An 18,475-nucleotide genomic window follows, 5' to 3' on the forward strand; every position below is an offset into this window, starting at 1 on the left:
TGAGTTAAAGTTTGGAAATTAAAGATCCTACATTATGGCGCTTTAAAATTATTTCTAAGAGAATTTGGATTTCTAAATATATTTAGTTAATATAAGAATGTAATTACAGCAAAGACATTTTCAAATACTCGTAATTGGATGTGCCTCTGTGATTGACAGTGAGGATTCCAATAGGTTAAGGACTGCTCTGCAGAGACATTAATTGTTGAGACTAATACAGACCATCTTCAACACATGTACATCAGTACATATATTCAATATCATTTACCATCCATCTTGGAATATCTAATGGACCACAGGCACCTCCTTTCCTTCTTATTCTCTTCCATCTCCTTCTAATGCTTGGAACCCTCTTATCTACCGAAAAATAAAATAAAATAAAGAAAAAAAGTGTCATTTGTTATCTTTTCCTAGAGTTGTTTTAGGACTGGGTCTGAAATGGCAGAACTGGTTCTGGAGAAGCAGTGAAGGAGAGAAGATAGCTTTTGTTGTTTTCTAAGCCCCATCTCTGTATTCTGGTCTAATTCTTCATGCCTCATGTCACAACTCTCCTCAGATCCTTTAATGAAATAATAGGAAACTGATTTTGGATATTTCTCTAAAATATAGCAAAATCTTAAGAATTTGTAGTGTCCTTAAGAAGAGGGCTCCCATCTTGTCTCCCTGCCAGTTTTTGTCTTTTTGCCTCAACTACTGGATGATTTTTTTCCACAGAGATACTAGGTGGTTGGGTTCTGTGATATTACTAATACTTTAGGCACATTATATATTAACTTTGCTTTTCTGAACTCATCTGGGGACATAACCATCATCTGTAATATTTTTCTTCCTTGTGGAAACATGCTAATTTCTCAGTAATTTTAAAAAGGAACTTCTGAAACACAAGCTATATGCACATTTTAGACTAACTTTATTCTGAGGACTTGTTTTGAGAAACCAGACCTCTAAAAGAGACTTCTGAAAAGCTAGCAGAACAAGTCATAGTAGAGCTATCTGACACAAAACAGGAATGACAGCAAACCCAGACAAACCAGCTTCAGAAACTGTGTGAAAACCAGAGGGAAATAGAACTTGGGTATAATTACTAAGTGTCACAACATTAGAAGGGAAGAGGGAGACTGTGGGAAACAGGAGTCCACCCACACAGGCCTCACTGCTTAACAACTCAAGCAAATAGAAGCAAATTGATACGGTATTCAGAGAAGATAGGTAATGGCTATAGAAAAGAGGGTGCTGAAATTTTTTTTTTTTAAAGAGAACTAACAATGTCAATGGTGGCAGTTCAGGGCGGGAAGCAGGCCACAGTGCAGAGAAATAGGTGATACTGAAGATTCAAGAAAGGCAGGAGTTCCTAGTTATAGTCTCAGATAAAACATTACAGAGCAGAAACCATTGGGACTGTTCAGAGTGTACCATTTGAATGTCAAAAAGAACATTACAAAATACATAGTGCCAGGCACATCAGAGATATGTGTTGGTGGACTAGCTAACGCATGAATGATTATCAGTACAACAGAAAAACAAAATATACAGGAAAGTAGTGAAACTTAACAGATGAATAGTATAGTAGAACCAAGGTATCTAGAAAACAGATTGAGAGTATACAACCTGTCAAAAAGTACGGCTACCAGAAGTAGAAAAGGTTGGAAAGTATAACTCAGAAACAATCAGGAAAAATTCTAGAAAACTATTCAGAACAGAAAGCCCCTCTCAGTGTGGTTATTGAGAGTATATGGAGTTGTACATAGGCACTGTTTTTCAAGAAAAAAAATCCCTTCCCTTCCTGGGCACCTATTTGTTAAATTTTTAAACTTAAAAGAAAGATAAGTGATTTCTAGCAGAGAAGAGATCTTAAAATGTAATAGTAAAACAACTTGGGACGTTAGACTTTGAAAAATAAAAAGATTCATATGAAGCTAGGAGACAGCATTAGGTTTCTGAATAACAGACCATGCAATTTCGTACAGATGGAGACATTTTGAAAACACCTACCAAAATAATAGAACTTTGAAAGAACCTTATCAAAGGGTTTTTAACTGATATATAAATAAATAAAATAAACCAATTCTCTTTTTTTTGGTAAATTTATTTATTTTTTATTTATTTATTTTTGGCTGCGTTGGGTCTTCACTGCTGCATGCAGGCTTTCTCTAGTTGTGGCGAGCAGGGGCTACTCTTTGTTGCGATGCACGGGCTTCTCATTGCAGTGGCTTCTCTTGTGGAGCATGGGCTCTAGGCATGCGGGCTTCAGTAGTTGTGGCGCACGGGCCTAGTTGCTCTGTAGCATGTGGGATCTTCCTGGACCAGGGCTTGAACCCGTGTCCCCGACCTTGGCAGATGGATTGTTAACCACTGTACCACCAGGGAAGTCCAATAAAATTAACCAATTCTTTAGATGAGCACTGTGCAGAAGAACTTTCTGCAACGATAATATTCCAAATCTGTGCTGTCTGATATACTAGCTGCTGCTGAGCCCATGGGGCAGGTGAGACTGAAAATCTTGAGTTTTTAGTTTTATTTACTTTTAACTGAAATTTAAATAGGCACATGTGGCTAGTGACTACTGTGTTGACAGCATAGCTTTAGACCGTCATACAGATTGCAAGGTGTCCACATGTAATTTCATAAAATATTTCAGATTCTCCCAGGGTAGAACGAAGTGGGAAGGAGGGAAAGCAAAGGAAGACAAACCTTGTGATGTAAATTTTAGGTCACAACAGAGTTTATAAACTTTTTAATTCATAAGACAAAAATAATGAGAATAATTATTAAAATATGGTGATGTTTTCAGGTTAGGAAAATCAAAAGAAAAAAAGCAAATTGCAGATATTGGAAAAGGTATGGAAGGGTGCATATTAAACTGTTATTAGTGCTTACCTCTGAGGACGGATGTGGTATTTGGCGGGAATACAAGAGAATTTCTGCTTTTTATTCTATATACTTTAGTGTGCATTTACATATCACTTTGTGAATCTTTAAATTAAAAAGGAAAGATATAATATGTAATAAATATGTAATAAAGTATAATAGAAAACAAAAATGAATTAGGAAAATAAGATTTAAAAGTTCTTTGAGGGCTTCCCTGGAGGCACAGTAGTTAAGAATCCACCTGCTGGGCTTCCCTGGTGGCGCAGTGGTTGAGAGTCCGCCTGCCGATGGAGGGGACACGGGTTCGTGCCCCGGTCCAGGAAGATCCCACATGCCATGGAGCGGCTGGGCCCATGAGCCATGGCCGCTGAGCCTGTTCATCCGGATCCTCTGCTCCGCAACGGGAGAGGCCACAACAGTGAGAGGCCCGGGTACTGCAAAAAAAAAACCCAAAAAACAGAAAAAAGCAATCCACCTGCTTAGGCAGGGGACACGGGTTCAAGCCCTGGTCTGAGAAGATCCCACATGCTGCGGAGCAACTGAGCCCATGAGCCACAACTGCTGAGCCTGCACTCTGGAGCCCACGAGCCACAGCTGCTGAGCCCACGTGCCACTACTACTGAAGCCCACGTACCTGGAGCAGGTGCTCCGCAACAAGAGAAGCCACGGCAATGAGAAGCCCGCACACCACAACGAAGAGTAGCCCCTGCTCACTGCAACTAAAGAAAGCCCACACACAGCAAAGACCCAACGCAGCCAAAAATTAAATAAATAAATAAATTTATTTTTTTTAAAAGTTCTTTGAAAAAAAGAAAATAGGCAGCTTAGATAGGTTATCTTTTGATTTAAAGTGAAGTAGAGAATTTTACATCTGTTAAAAAAAAAGACAGTAGCAGTAACAATAAACGTATAGGATGATTGACTACACACAAATACATTGCTTCTAATGTCTTTGCAAGTAGACATTAATTTTATCAAAGTAAAAAGGTAGGGTGGTGGTTACTCGTTTAAAAAGCAAAATTCAACATCTGTTGCCTATAAAAGACTGACGTAAGCTTACTAAAGGACAAACCAGCCTTCCACGACCAAGCATACAAGAAGAACAGGACCATCCTGCTTAAAATAAAGTTGATTTCAGAGCAGAAGCCAAAGAGAAACTTGCCGCATTTACAATTTGTCATGCAGAAGGAACATGGTAGACACATGTCGGTGGAATTTATTAATGGCTGAATGATTATCATAGAAAAGCTGGCAGAAATGGCTAAAGAAGTAAAAATAGAATTGTACTTGAGAAGTGTCACAGTATATGTAAAAGAACACTGGAGACAAGAAATTTGGGTACTAAGATTTGGTTTTGCCACTTGGTCTTAACCTCTCTGTAATGAATATTCTGGATTAGATGACCTTAACATTTTTTTTCCAGTTCTGAGTGCTGTGGGGCTTCAACATTTCACAATCAGAATATGAAAATACAGCAGATAATGAATTAATAAATTATAGAGCCAAATATAGCAAAAAAAGTTCAGAGTAAGTGACAGAAAAAGTAACAGTGATTAAGGAAATTTCACCTATTTCCTCCTTCAAAAATGGATATAAAAGGATTTTGAAAACATGTTTGGATTGAAACCTTTGAGAGAGCACACTAAATACCCTCTTTTTCTTGCTTATGTTCTGAACATTGGGAAATAAATTGTATAAGGACCCTAAAAATCACCTTTATTAGTGATAAAGGCCTAGTGGGAGGCTGTGTGTTAGTGTGCAAGTCAAGCAGGTTTGCTAACTGAACTCCAGAGTTAGACTCTGCCTCCCCCAGGCAGCAGGGGCCAGGGCAGCATGGAGAAAACCAGAGAGCTTGGGGTTCCTGTGGAAGCCCTAGGGTGGAGCTGAGGTACGCACGGCCCATTCTTGCCAAATTTACTGCTCAGTTGCGTCATCCTTCCTTTCTCAAGTAAAGTGATTAATTGGTGGAGAGAGACCAGAAATATTTGGAAGAAAAGCCTCCTCGTGAAGCCAGAGGAGAGGGGAAAGGTGTTTGCCTCTAATCATTATCATCTATAATCATAAGTGCTATATATTCATTGTAGCAAAACCCAGATAAACATAAAGAAGAAAAAACATATCAGTCATAAGCTAATGATAACTGCTGTTAACATATTGAGGTCTGTCTTTCAAGACTACATGTTATTATATAGGTAAGTTTTAAGAAAAAAAGATGAAATCATAAATACATATAATTTCCAAAACTAACCAAATACTGGTAAACATAACCCAAATTAGTTCTAGACCTCTCCATAACATGAGTGTAGTAGACATGCTTTGTGGAGCTGCCCAGCTCAGGGGGTTTTATTCTCTGGAAATTTTCGCAGTTCTACCACTAGACCCATACCAGCTGCATCTCTACCCCTGACTCTTCCTCTCAGGCCATAGCTTGCTGATCCAGGGTTGTACACCTGGCCCAAACTGGGCTGGTCAGACTTTTCTCCAACAGTGTGGAATTTTGAATTGAAAGACAAATTGGGACTTACTATAGCTGAATGATGTTAAATCCATGAACTAAAGCTGATTGGGCTCCTATTCCTCTTGAGACTTGCTACTCTTTTTTGGACTTCGTTATTGTTATTTTACCTTGGATTAAAAATGAAACTGAAGGGTGAATAGAGACAGCACAGAGGATTTTTAGGGCAGTGAAACTACTCTGTATGATACTGTAATAGTGGGTACATGTCATTATACATTTGTCCAAGCCCATAGGATGTATAACAGCAACACTGAACCCTCAGCTACGGACTTCGAGTGGCAGTGATGTGTCAGTACAGGTTCATCCGTTGTAACAAACATACCACGCTGGTTGGGGATTTTTATTGTGGGGAGGCTGTGCTTGAGTGGGGGGGGCAGGGGGTAAATGGGAGAGCTCTGTCCTCCCTCTCAGTTTTGCTGTGAACCTAAAACTACTCTTTAAAAACTGGAAGTCTATTTAAAAAATGAAACTGAACAAACTTGTTGGTAACTTACAAAATTAATTTCCTTAGTGCAAATCTTAGAAACTTTTACAAAAAAGATATTTCCAAGTAACCTATTGTGAAAGATGACATTCAACATGGAGGTTGAATTTTGAAACTAAAATGAGCTCATTGCCACTGGGTGGAAATGGAAAGGGTTCAAGAGGAGAGAGATGTTTACTGCTTTTTTTTTTTTTTTTTTGCGGTTTTTGTTTCTGTAATTGGTCATGAGGTTATAGTTGATACCTGTGGCTTCCTTCTTCTACTACCCATTCCATATTTCCCTTACCCACAGCAGTGACCCAAACCTTCATTCCCAAGGGGTCTGAGTCCTTAGTCATTCTTCCTATTTTTGGTTGCTGTAGTTTTCCATTAACGTTTACTACTGGAAATGCTAAGAGGTGCCTCAGAACCCCCTGGCTTCCATACATAGTCCGCTTTGCCTCGATTGTGTACGGCTACATGATATCCCCTTGGCAATCAGGATTGACCACTCCATCCATAGATAAACCCCCTTTTTTTGCCTATTGGTTCAGTAGCATAAATAAGGAGCCCAAAATGGCCAGATGGCAATCTAATCTTCCAATTCAGTAGAACCATTGTTGTCACCTGGTGCAACCAGTAACCTTGTGGAGACTAAGCTCTCCAAACAAGTAGAGCTCAAAGTTGCCAGGATGGAAAGCAGAAATTCTTTCGGTGGGTTAATAGGTATAATAGTGAGAGTAGCCACTCCTACTTCCTCCCCTTGATTCTTGGACCTGTGTAATCCGGTGATGAGGAATACAGCATCTGTGATTCAAAGTATAAACTGCATCCTGTAAGGCAGAACCCTATTCTTTCAAGGTGCTGTCTCCCAGTTGCCGTCATAACTGAGTCTTCGGTAAATCATTCTACCTTTCAACTAAGCCAGGCATTTCTGGGTGTTGGCATATGTGGTTAAGAGCAAATGATTCAGTGGGCCTGAGACCATTGAGGTATGTATTTCTTTTGCTGTGAAGTGAGTTCTTTGATCAGACACAACACTTTGTAGAATGCTATGATGGCAGATCAGGCACCCTGTGAGTTCATAGATGGCGACACTGGCAGAGGCATTGTGGGCAAGGAAGGCAAATCCATATCTAGAGTATGTGTTTATTCCAGTGAGGGCAAATATCTGCTCCCTCCTTGGTGGAAGAAATCCAATGTAATCGACCTACCATCAGGTTGTGTGCTGTCCGCCTGGGAAATGATGCTTTATAGGGCACTTAATTCTGATCTCTGCTATTGGCAGATTAGGTGCTCAGCAGTAGGGTTAACCAGGTCTCCCTTACTAAGAGGAAGTTCATGTTGTTGAGCCCATGCGTAGCCTCCATTCTTGTTAACATGGCCAATTTGTTCATGGGTCTATTGAGGAAACACTGGGATGGCTGGGAAGAGTCTAATTGACGTTATTAGTGTCCATCATTTTGTCCACCATCATTAAGAGTCTCCTTTACAGTAGATGCCGTTTGGTGAGCATTCACTTGAGACAAATATTTTCACTGTCTATGCCCATTCTAAGAGATCCATCCGCATACTTCTTCCCCAACTTTCCTTGTCACTATCTTCCAATCCTTTTCCTTCCAAGTCCCTGACCACCCAGCTAAACCATTAGAAACTGCTCATGAATGAGTCTAAATCTGTACTTCTGGTTATCTCTCATTCCAGACACAGGAGAGAAGCAAATGTACTGCTCAAAGTTCTGAATATTTATGGTTTGTAAGGCACAGATCTCAAAATCAATAATATATGTAGTGGTTAAGAGCACCAGCTCTGGAGCCTGGCTGCCTGTGTACAAATTCTACCAGTTCCATTCATGCCCCAGTCTCCTGCTGGCCTTGGGGAGTCTCCTGGAGAGGCTGGGGAGGGGGGTGGCTCACCCAGGGAACACAGACACTGGTGGCAGACACACTGGGGAGCATTCAACCACGTGAACACTCCTAGCAGCTGACATTGGATCATTAGCACTATGACATTTTCAAGGGAGATTTTGAATATGGCAAGTCTTCTGAATTTTTTTCTAAGGAGGTATGCTTATTTTAGTTCAGTGATTCTCAGTAGATCTCAGCAAGAGCAGTGTGACCCCTCTAGAGTGCGATTTAGAAAACAGAGGGTATTTTGATTGCCACAGTGAATGGGGGTGCTATAAGTAGAGGTCCTGCGCTGTCTGAGACAGTCCAACTCAGTGGAGGTCTGTATTCCCCCTGACTTTTGTATATACCATGGGCTGATCCCTCTCCAAATATAAATTGATAGTTTTGTAGTACATATTCATACTAAAAAATCTTCACGAGAAATTAAACAAAAAGCTTATTAAGTTAGAAGAAGGTCGTTTTCTTAGTTTTCTCTTGCTGCATGACAAAATACCACAAACTTAGTGGCTTAAAACCACACTCATTTATTAGCTCACAGTTCTGTAAGTCAGAAACTGGGCTTGGCTGGGTTCTCTGCTCAGGGTCTCACAAGACTGAAATCAAGGTGTCAGTTGGGTTGGCTTCTATCTGGGCACTCTGGGAAAGAGTCTGCTTCTAAGCTTATTCAGCTTGTTGACAGAATCCACTTAACCTGTGGTTGTAGGTCTGAGGTCCCATTTACTTACTAGCTGTCAGCTGGGGGTCACTCCTAGCTCCTAGAGGCTGCTCTCCAGTCCCTGCACATGGCCTCCTCCATCTTCTAAGTGAGAAATGGCATATTGAATATCTTTTGTTCCTTGAATATCTTTGAGTTCCTCTTCTGCCACCAGCTGGAGAAAACTCTCTGCTTTTAAAAGGCTGGCCTGGTTGGATCAGGCCTACCCACATACTCTCTGTGCCTTAAAATCAATTGACTTCAGACTTTAATTACATTTGCAAAATTCCCGCCCTGTGGTACCTTGTTTAGTGTTTGATTGGATAACCAAGGTACAAGAACCTTAGGGAATCATCTTTAGGATTCTGCCTAGCACAGTTGGTATGAATAGGGAGCTTAAGTGAAATAAAGGTATCATCTCAAAATAATTGAGTAATTTGTTCACTCTGCACATTCTGTTCTGTAAACATTATAGCATTTCCAGCTTGCATATTTAGTTGAAAAGAATTTCAGTGCAACAGTGTTACAACTGCAAAAACAATGAAATTTTTGATTGAAAATATGGAACAGATTGAGATTCCTGTTCAGACTTTAAGTTAATGGAGACTCGTGAAATGCAGGGATCTCATTCAATTTCTTTTTTTTTAAATAAATTTATTTATTTTTGGCTGCATTGGGTCTTTGTTGCTGCGTGCGGGCTTTCTCTAGTTGCGGCCAGTGGGGGCTACTCTTCGTTGCGGTGCATGGGCTTCTCATTGCAGTGGCTTCTCTTGTTGGGGAGCATGGGCTCTAGGTGCGTGAGCTTCAGTAGTTGTGGCACGTGGGCTCAGTAGTTGTGGCCCATGGGCTCTAGAGTGCAGGCTCACTAGTTACGGCCCATGGGCTTAATCACTCCACAGCATGTGTGATCTTCCTGGACCAGGGATCGAACCCGTGTCCCCTGCATTGGCAGGCGGATTTTTTTTAATTAAATTTAAAAATTTTTTAAATTTATTTTTGGCTGCACTGGGTCTTCATTGCTGCGCGTGGGCTTTTCTCTTTGTCGCAGTGCATGGGCTTCTCACTGTGGTGGCTTCTCTTGTTGTGGAGCACAGGCTCTAGGCACACAGGCTTCAGTAGTTGTGGTTCACAGGCTCTAGAGCGTACGCTCAGTAGTTGTGGCACATGGGCTTAGTTGCTCCACGACATGTGGGACCTTCCCGGACCAGGGCTGGCACCTGTGTCCCCTGCATTGGCAGGCAGATTCTTAACCACTGCCCCACCAGGGAAGCCCCCTCGATTTCTTTAATATAACTATTTTAATAATATTTTATACTGCCTTTTTTTGAATCACTACAGTTGTTCAGTTTTATCCTAAAACTATCCACAGTTACACAACTACTTTATCACATCTTGCATTACTGTGTTTTTGTCTAATCCATCTTCTTTTCCTTGTCTCACCATTCAAAGAATATTGTTTCCAAGTTCTTTTTACAGACCAGGCACAGACTGTATGTCTCAGTGGGGTTTCAAAGCAGAAGGATGCTTTCTGTGATACTTTCTTCCTACCCTATCCCATGACATAATCTAGGGGATTATTTTGGCACCACACTTACAAATAAATAAGACCTAGCTTCATTTGTGATAATGTTGTACTTCCTCATTTTCTCTACTTTGTTATTTACTTGCTGTGTTGTTTTAACTTCAGTTAAGATTATTCCCCTATGTCCATTATTATCTTAATACTGTTTTTATTCTAGGGTTGGTGTGTACCTCTTTTCTTTTATTTTCCTATTTTTGTCCAAAGTGCTTTCTGATATTCTTATTTTTAAATCCAAACTTATTCATCATAAGTTGATACTTATATCTGACTGCTTCATTATGTCATTGTGTCCCCAAGCATTTATCTGTGGAAATACATATTTTTTAAAATAAACTACTACCTTTTTATTTCTTCTTTACATATTGGTTAGGACACTGTTTATTTGTTTTAATTTTTGTACAGGTAAGTTATATCATCTATGAATTTTATATTTAGTAAAGGAGGCATTATAAAATATGTGGTTAAAAAGGGGAGATTGGGTCTCATAGGACTAAGATCTGTTCTGTCACACAAAGAAGACATGATAGGCCTTAAGGTTATCCATTCCTTTTCTGCAGTGTCCTATTGTAAATCAGCAGCCTGGATGTCTTGCCACATACATGAATATAATAGGTTTTCTATCTAGGCACTATCATCTGTCTTGTCTCAAAGGATGCTCACCACCCATCTTTCATTCCATTTCATTTTAATCAGCACGTATCTTAGTTTTCCTCAACTTTGCAGCAGGAGGTTTGTCTTATCTTGTAATATTCACACATTTGAGATTCTTAGCAGTGTTTTCTTCTGAAAAATATAAGATTTGCAGTCTAGTAATTCTTTTGTTCTTTTATCAGTTATTGATATATTTGTGCAGCTTGATTTTTTTTTAATCCAAGCCACCCCCATCCTCCTCCCTTCAGAAAAAACTTAGTGAAATCATAGACTTGAGCACAGAGTCTTATTAGGCATGTTATTTTTTGTTTGTTTTTTGTTTATTTTTGGTTGCATTGGGTCTTTGTTGCTGCACATGGGCTTTCTCTAGTTGCATCAAGCGGGCTTCTCACTGCAGTGGCTTCTCTTGTTGTGGAGCACGGGCTCTAGGTGCACAGGCTTCAGTAGTTGTGGCATGCGGGCTCAGTAGTTGTGGCACGCGGGCTCGAGTGTAGGCTCAGTAGTTGTGGCACATGGGCTTAGTTGCTCTGTGACATGGGATCTTTCCGGACCAGGGCTGGCACCCATGTCCCCTGCATTGGCAGACAGATTCTTTTTTTTTTTTTTTTTGCAGTACGCAGGTCTCTCACTGCTGTGGTCTCTCCCGTTGTGGAGCACAGGCTCCAGACGCGCAGGCTCAGCGGCCATGGCTCACGGGCCTAGCCGCAGCGCGGCACGTGGGATCTTCCCGGATCGGGGCACGAACCCATGTCCCCTGCATTGGCTGGCGGACTCTCAACCACTGCGCCACCAGGGAAACCTGGCAGGCAGATTCTTAACCACTGAGCCACCAGGGAAGTCCCTAGGCATGTTTTAGATAGAGCTAAGTCTTGTCAAGTTATAGCTTTTGCAGGTATAACTAATGTACAGTGAAATGATAGAAAAAGCAGTAGAGTAGAAATAAAATCTAGGTTCTTGATCCGGTACATCACTTACTACCTTGGTGAAGCTGAGCAGTGTTTCTAAGCCTTCGTTTTCTCATCTGCAAGTAGAGATATCTGTCCTGCCCATCTGCCAGGGTTATTGTTAGTTTCAAACAACACAGTGACGGCTTGAGAAATGTAAATTCCAAAATGCACTGCAATAGTTGTTAGGTCTTATCATCCCAAAAAGCTTTGGTCATTAAATCAACCTTGTAGATGGCTTCACATTACTTCTTTACTACCACCACCCAGGTTAAAGCAGTGCCAGACACAGGATGAAGTGGAAGGGGATTTGGAAGAACCTAATTGGCTGGTTAGATGGCCATTGAGATGGAGAGGAGATAGCAGTCTCACCCATGCACTGGAAAAAAAAACTGGGGAAGACATGCCAAAAGCATTGGCAGGACTTGGAAACCTGTTTGACTTGGGAGTGAAGGAGAGGAAAGAGCAGTTGAATCTGAGAGTGGGGGGGTTGGTGATCACGAGGCATGGTAGGTATGAAGGAAAGGAAGGGTGAGCTTCCTGCTGAAGCACGCCATCTTTGAGTTGCTGCTGGTACACCTAGATGGAGATGTCCAAAGGAATTTGGGCCTGGAATTCAAAGAGATCTGGGGTTAGAGATTAGACTGGGAATACCCCTATAATGAGATCACAGAATGAGATAAGATGGGGTCCAAGGGTAGAGCTTTGTAGAATAAATGTCTGCATTGAAGGGCCTGCCAGGTAAGAAAAGGCTCTTCTGATCCTGTGTTCCATAGTCTGTGATAGTTCTGTTCTGTACAAATGGGACATGGGAGTTGTTGTACGCTGGCTGCTCCTACCAGTTTATGTATTATAGAAGAGGTCCTTGACATTTGCTAAACGATTGGGTAAGATTTGTTCCTTAGGAAATCTTCCATAGATACACAAACTAAAAATGAACAAACAAAAAACTGAACAAGAATTTACATTTTGTTAAATAGTCTGTAGCCAAGTTTAAAAATTGTTCATTTTCTTGAATTCAATACTGCTGGCAGACACTGCTCTATTCTTCTGAAAGGCTAGTTTGTATGAAATAAAACTATAATATTATTGATCTTTACTAATTCTCTTTTCCCCCCTTTTTCTCTCTAGATTTTACATTGTGCAGTAGGTGAGTATGGAATTCCCCCCCAACTTATGTAGAGTGGATTCTGCTTTCTTTTTTTAAGTCATGAATGATAGGTTGATTAGATTCTTACTGAACATTGAAAAAACTAACCTATTTAATCATTATATATAAAATTGCTTAGGCTTTTAGTTTCTAAAATCATGGGTACTATTTAGATGTTATCACTGAACACTTTACTAAATGCCATGGCTGTTTTTCTCTGTCAATTTAAAGAGGCCTCTCCTACCTTCTCAGTACAAGGGTAGATAGAGAAACACTAGCAATTTCTAAAAATGTGACTTGGAGTGCTGGGCTCTGTTGAAAGCCCTCTCTGATTACTTAAATGTTATACTCTCTTTCCTTATTTTTTAAAATGGAGTACTGCGTATATTGCCTACCTCTCAGATGAATATTTAATGTATGTGAGAGGGATTGGAAAGTACAAGTACAAAGGGTTATACAAATATGAGAGATTTCTACTGAAAGCAGATACAATGTGATTCCTTTTGGGGGAATGCGGAGGGTCATCAAATTCTGCTTCTAGTCTGGGGTGGCTAGACTCCTCTAAGCAGAAATCAATTTTGGAAAGTTGATAGGCCCTGTGGAGTAAACCCATAGCGGTTGCTGTGCATGTGGACTTGTCTCTCCAAGGGAGGATTTGAAGTTGCTACTCACTGAGAAGCACCAAGAGTCTGAAAACTCCAGAACTATGCATTCAAACCATTATGGCCCTGATCAACATAATGGATAAATTAAGTGGGTACTTACTATATTTGGGGCACTGGGGAATTCAGAGATGAGGAGACTTACGGTTCAGGTGGACACACAGCAAACTCTCCACCATGGGCCTTAAAGGGATCACTATGATACCTGGGCTCTATTACTTTTAAGGAAGACAAACATCTTCCGTAAAAAGAATTGCACCTCGGCTGTTTCCTCACTAGGAGGAGGTTTGCAATCAGGGATTTCTCAAATGATTTGCAAAATTTTGTATGGATGTGTCTGTGTTTGCTTGGGAAGGTGGGTAGAATTCATGGGTTTCATAGATTCTCAGAGGAGCGTGATTCAGGTTAGGAAACTGCTTTAGCATCTTTAAGCAAGAGATTTGAAAGGAGCTTGGAGACTCATTTATCATGTGGTCTGCTTTCCCAGAGAAGGTTAAGGGACCTGGTCCCATAGCCAGTAAATGGCACAGCCTTACTTGGGACCTGGCCAGTCTGAGCCAGAGCCCACCTGACTGACTTTATTTTATGGTGAATGGGTTTCAGCTAGTGAATAATCTTACATACATTTCCTTTTTAGTCCTTTATCTAGAGTTTTGAGGTGAAAAATTTGTCCCTTCTTAAGTGCTTAAATTTGTAGATTGGGGGATATATTCAGCCAGAGAGAGTTCTGGAACCAGTTCAGGCCTTCTCCATATGACTGAACCCTGTGCCCCCAGTCTCCCCCCTCTCTTAACCTTCAGCTGCCTCCATACAAAGCTCTTAGATGCATGTTTTCCAAGCATGTGTATTATTATTTTAATTAATATTGCCTTGTATTTTAATACACAAATTCCTTTTATCTGTCTTAGAATATATTCTCATGCCTCTATAAAATTTCTACCCCTGGAAATAAAGTTTCTGACAAGTATATTTATTCATTCATACCAAGAACTTGATTGAATGCCTACCAGGTGGGGCCAGACACTGGTGGGTAGTGGGAGCAGAGAGGTGAACAGGCACAGGCTTAAGCTCAGGAAAGCCACACTCAGATGGGCGCCCCTCTGAGCACCTCTGGCAGGATGCGCTCCGAGGACTAGCATCTATGTCACACTCTGCTCTGATGGTTTGTTGACAGGTGTCCCTAGGTCTCGGTTTGGTGCCTGACACACAGGAGATACTCTAAAATTCCTTCTTATTTTCTCAAGAACCTTGTTCCATCAGTGATTCTCTCTCTTGCATCATCACCCTTTGTCATCTGCCTTTTCCTTCTCAGCTCACAAAATGCTCAGAATGCTCCATCCTAAAAATAATTTTTAACCTAACCTTTGACCCTACCTTCCTCCCTTATTACTACATAAGTCTTCTTCATCCCTTTTACCAGATTTCTGGTATACTCTTTCCACTTCCACGCTCCCATTTATACCTTAACCCAGCAGTTGTGCTTCTGTACCCCTTGTCCTACTAAAATTGCCCTCTGGTCTAAAATCAGCACGAGTTTCTGTTAAATTCTGAGGAATTTAACGTTTGGAATTTACTGAACTTCTCAACTACGTTGGGTACCATTGATGACCCCCTCTGTGACATCCTGTTCTTTTATCTTACATCATACTGAGCCCTCCTGGCTCTTCTGGTCCTCTGTGGTTCTTTTCTTTATTTGGGGGCTTTTCTTTCTCCCCTTGCCCCTTAATTGTGGGTGTTCCCAGTATCTGGCCTAGCGTACTGCTCCTTTCCCTGAACAGGCCCTCTGGGTGATCTCTTCCCTTCTCATGGGTTGAGGTACTTAAGACACTCAATTCTTTAACTCCAAGCCACACCTGCACCCCAGACTCCAGACTCACTCCGTGAGCTCCTGGATGTCCACTCCTGGATGTACACCTCCTCCTCAGCAGCCTCCTTCTTCTTGTTGGGTGCTCCACCAGCTTCCAACCACTGTCCATTCAGTCACCCATTCTAGACCTAGGGCTCATCCATGATGTCTCCTGTCCTTTCCCCATACTCCCATAGCCAGGTGGTCATCAGGTTTTCTCAGTTCTGTTTCCTAAATAGTTCTCAGATTGTCCTGTTTTTTCCAACCCTGTTCAGGGCCTGAATATGTCTCATCTGGACTCCCATATCACACTCCCTGAACTTGTAGGTTTATAATATTAATATTAGTAATAATAAGAGCGATCATTATAATAAGAGCATTTACTATGTTTCAGTGCTTTACATTCATAATCTACTTACTTCCCATTTTGCTGTTGATAAGACTGAGGCTTAGAAGGTTTTATATCTTGCCAAAGTTCACTTAGCTAATAAGCCCTAGAGCTAGAAGTTGATCCTGTGGCTGTGTGGCTCCAAATCCATGCTTACAGTCCTCGAGGGATTTAGTTAAAGGATGATTCTGAGCATGTCACTTCCATGCTTATAACCCTTCGCTGGTTTAAACATCTTCATGATTTGGACCCTGCCCACCTCCCTAGCCTTACCTACGTCCATTCCCTGCCTCCCACTCTATGCTTCAGCAACCCTGACCTTCTTGTATCCCCCCGGCCCCCCATACTACTGCACTGCTTCCTGCCTCTGGTCTGTGCCCAGACTTTGTGCTCTGCCGGAGTGGTAGCGCATCCCCTGCAGCTGGCAGCTTCCCCCAGTAAACTCTCCTACCACCCTCTGGCTAGATTACATACCATTCCTCACTTTTCTGTAATACCCTGCAACTCACTCTGTTATCACACTTTCCACAATGTATTATGGTCTGTCACTATATCTCCCACCAAGATCACTGAATTTTTCCAAGAATGAGAACTGTCTCCTATTGATTTCTGTATCCCAGCACCTAACAGTTCATGGCTCCTAGTGGGAGCTCAGTGAACATTTGATCATAATCTTACTAAATTCTGGTGAAATTTTCTGAAACTTGTTTCAAAATGTTTTCAGTTCCTTAAAAAAATCAGTAAGAATACTAATAAATAGGCTGTTTCTAGCATTAGCCTAAACGCAATCCTTTATTTTTTTTACTCATATGACTTAAGTTTACTTTTGGAATGATGGTTTATTTTCCTGTGGCTTTCTGAAACTTTTCACTGTAATAGCTTGGCCTTTTAGAAACTTGTTTTAATGCCTTGAGATGTCTTTAGTTTACATATTGTTGATGAGAAGTCTAGACCTCAGTCAGACCTGGGTTAGTTACTAGCTATTACTTTCAGGATGTGGCTCGACTTGTGTGTGCCTTCATTTCTTCCTCAATAAAAGGAGGATAATAATACCTACCTCTAGGGTTGTTGTGAAAACACGAGAGGACACACATGAGAAACACTTAGCTTAATGTCTAAGATATGGCAATGTTGAAAATTGCCCAATAAAATGGTAGTTCTTGTTATTAACAATAATAATGTCATAGAATGTTAAAAGTTTTATTCTGTCCCTAATGTAATGTTCCATATTTAGATTTATATAAGTGTAACTCTTCCATATTCTTATTTTTCCTAAATTGTAATTTCTGTGTAAGTGAGTGCTTCAGGGCCACCTGTTCTTAGTATGGGTTGGAGTTGCTTCTTGTCCATGGTTATGACAATGCAACTTGGCAAAAATAGCCTCCAGAAATAGTAAACTAAAATTCCACGTGAGGGATTCATTTCTGTGAGGAAGTCAGGCCTCTGTCCTTCCAAATGGGTTTCCATGCCCCAACTTCTTTAAAGTGGGTTGTTTGCTCTCCACTGATAATGCAGGAACAAGATTTCTTTTGCGGGGAGGGAAGGGGACAAATGATAGCCCTTTTGAGCACATGTTGGGGACATATTTTTTAAATTAACGAATAACTGACATATAGCATTGTATTAGTTTCAGGTGTACAACATAAGGCTTTGGTATATGTATATATTGTTAAATGATCACCAAAATAAGTTTGGTTAATGTCCATCACCTCATATAGTTATAATTTTTTTTCTTGTGATACGGACATTTAAGGTCTACTCTCTTAGCAACCTTAAATATGCAATCCAGTATTATTAACTGTAGTCGCCATGCTCTGCATTACATCCCCAGGACTTGTTTATGTTATAACTAGAAGTTTGTACCTCTTGACAACCTTCACCCGTTCCCTGCACCTCCACCCCTTGCTTTTGGCAACCACCAGTCTGTTCTTTGTATCTATGAGTTTGTTTATTTGTTTTTGTTTTTTTTTCCTAGATTTCACATAAAAGTGAGATCAAACAGTATTTGTCTTTTTCTGGGATAAGATTTCTTAAATACTGTGGTCTCAGCCCTCAGACCAAGATTCATAGTGCCTTTATTTACGCAGTGTTTTTCTTTTTGGAAATGAGAATTTAAAAACCCAATTGGGACATGTCTTTTACAAGACTGCAAAGAAGAGTGTGGTTTTCTTTAATCACATGGTACAGTTTGTACTGAAAGAAGTATTACCTGTTTTTCTGTGTTGTGCTCAAGATTAGATTGTGGAAGAGGCATATTGGATATGGGTGGTTCTCAGCTAACTCCAGAGTATGGTTACCCCACTTTGTTGGGATAGAAATTAGAGGTAGAGGGACTAGAACTGATGATACTCTTTTTTTTTTTTTTTTTTTTTGCGGTACACGGGCCTCTCACTGTTGTGGCCTCTCCCGTTGCGGAGCACAGGCTCCGGACATGCAGGCTCAGCGGCCATGGCTCACGGGCCCAGCCGCTCCGCGGCATGTGGGATCTTCCCGGACCGGGGCACGAACCCGTGTCCCCTGCATCGGCAGGCGGACTCTCAACCACTGCGCCACTAGGGAAGCCCCTGATGATACTCCTAATAAGATGTAACATTGTGTGTTTGGTGAACCTTTGTGTTGGAAATTATACTGTCAATATAAATAACTTTGGAAGTTCTCTTGATTGAAAATTGTAGAACAGGAGTTCAGTCACTGCCCAGAGGGTATTATGTCTGAAGTTGAGTATTAGCACTCTGATATCATCAACAGACAAGGACAGAAACCCTTATCCTAGATTTGTGGTTTCAAATATTTGCTGTA

At 40.9% G+C, this 18,475-nt stretch overlaps 1 protein-coding gene across 1 annotated transcript in view; it reads left to right on the top strand.

Annotated features, from left to right (window-relative positions):
- HACD2 (3-hydroxyacyl-CoA dehydratase 2) overlaps positions 1–18,475 on the top strand; it is a 92,921-nt gene that overhangs the window by 7,785 nt on the left and 66,661 nt on the right. The window contains exon 3 of the mRNA XM_081235678.1: positions 12,762–12,780. Coding sequence (XP_081091804.1) covers positions 12,762–12,780 — 19 coding nt within the window. The remainder of the gene's footprint in view (positions 1–12,761; positions 12,781–18,475) is intronic.

This window comes from Mesoplodon bidens, assembly GCF_964165515.1.
Source record: "Mesoplodon bidens genome assembly, chromosome: 5".
Classification (NCBI taxonomy): Eukaryota; Metazoa; Chordata; class Mammalia; order Artiodactyla; family Ziphiidae; genus Mesoplodon; species Mesoplodon bidens.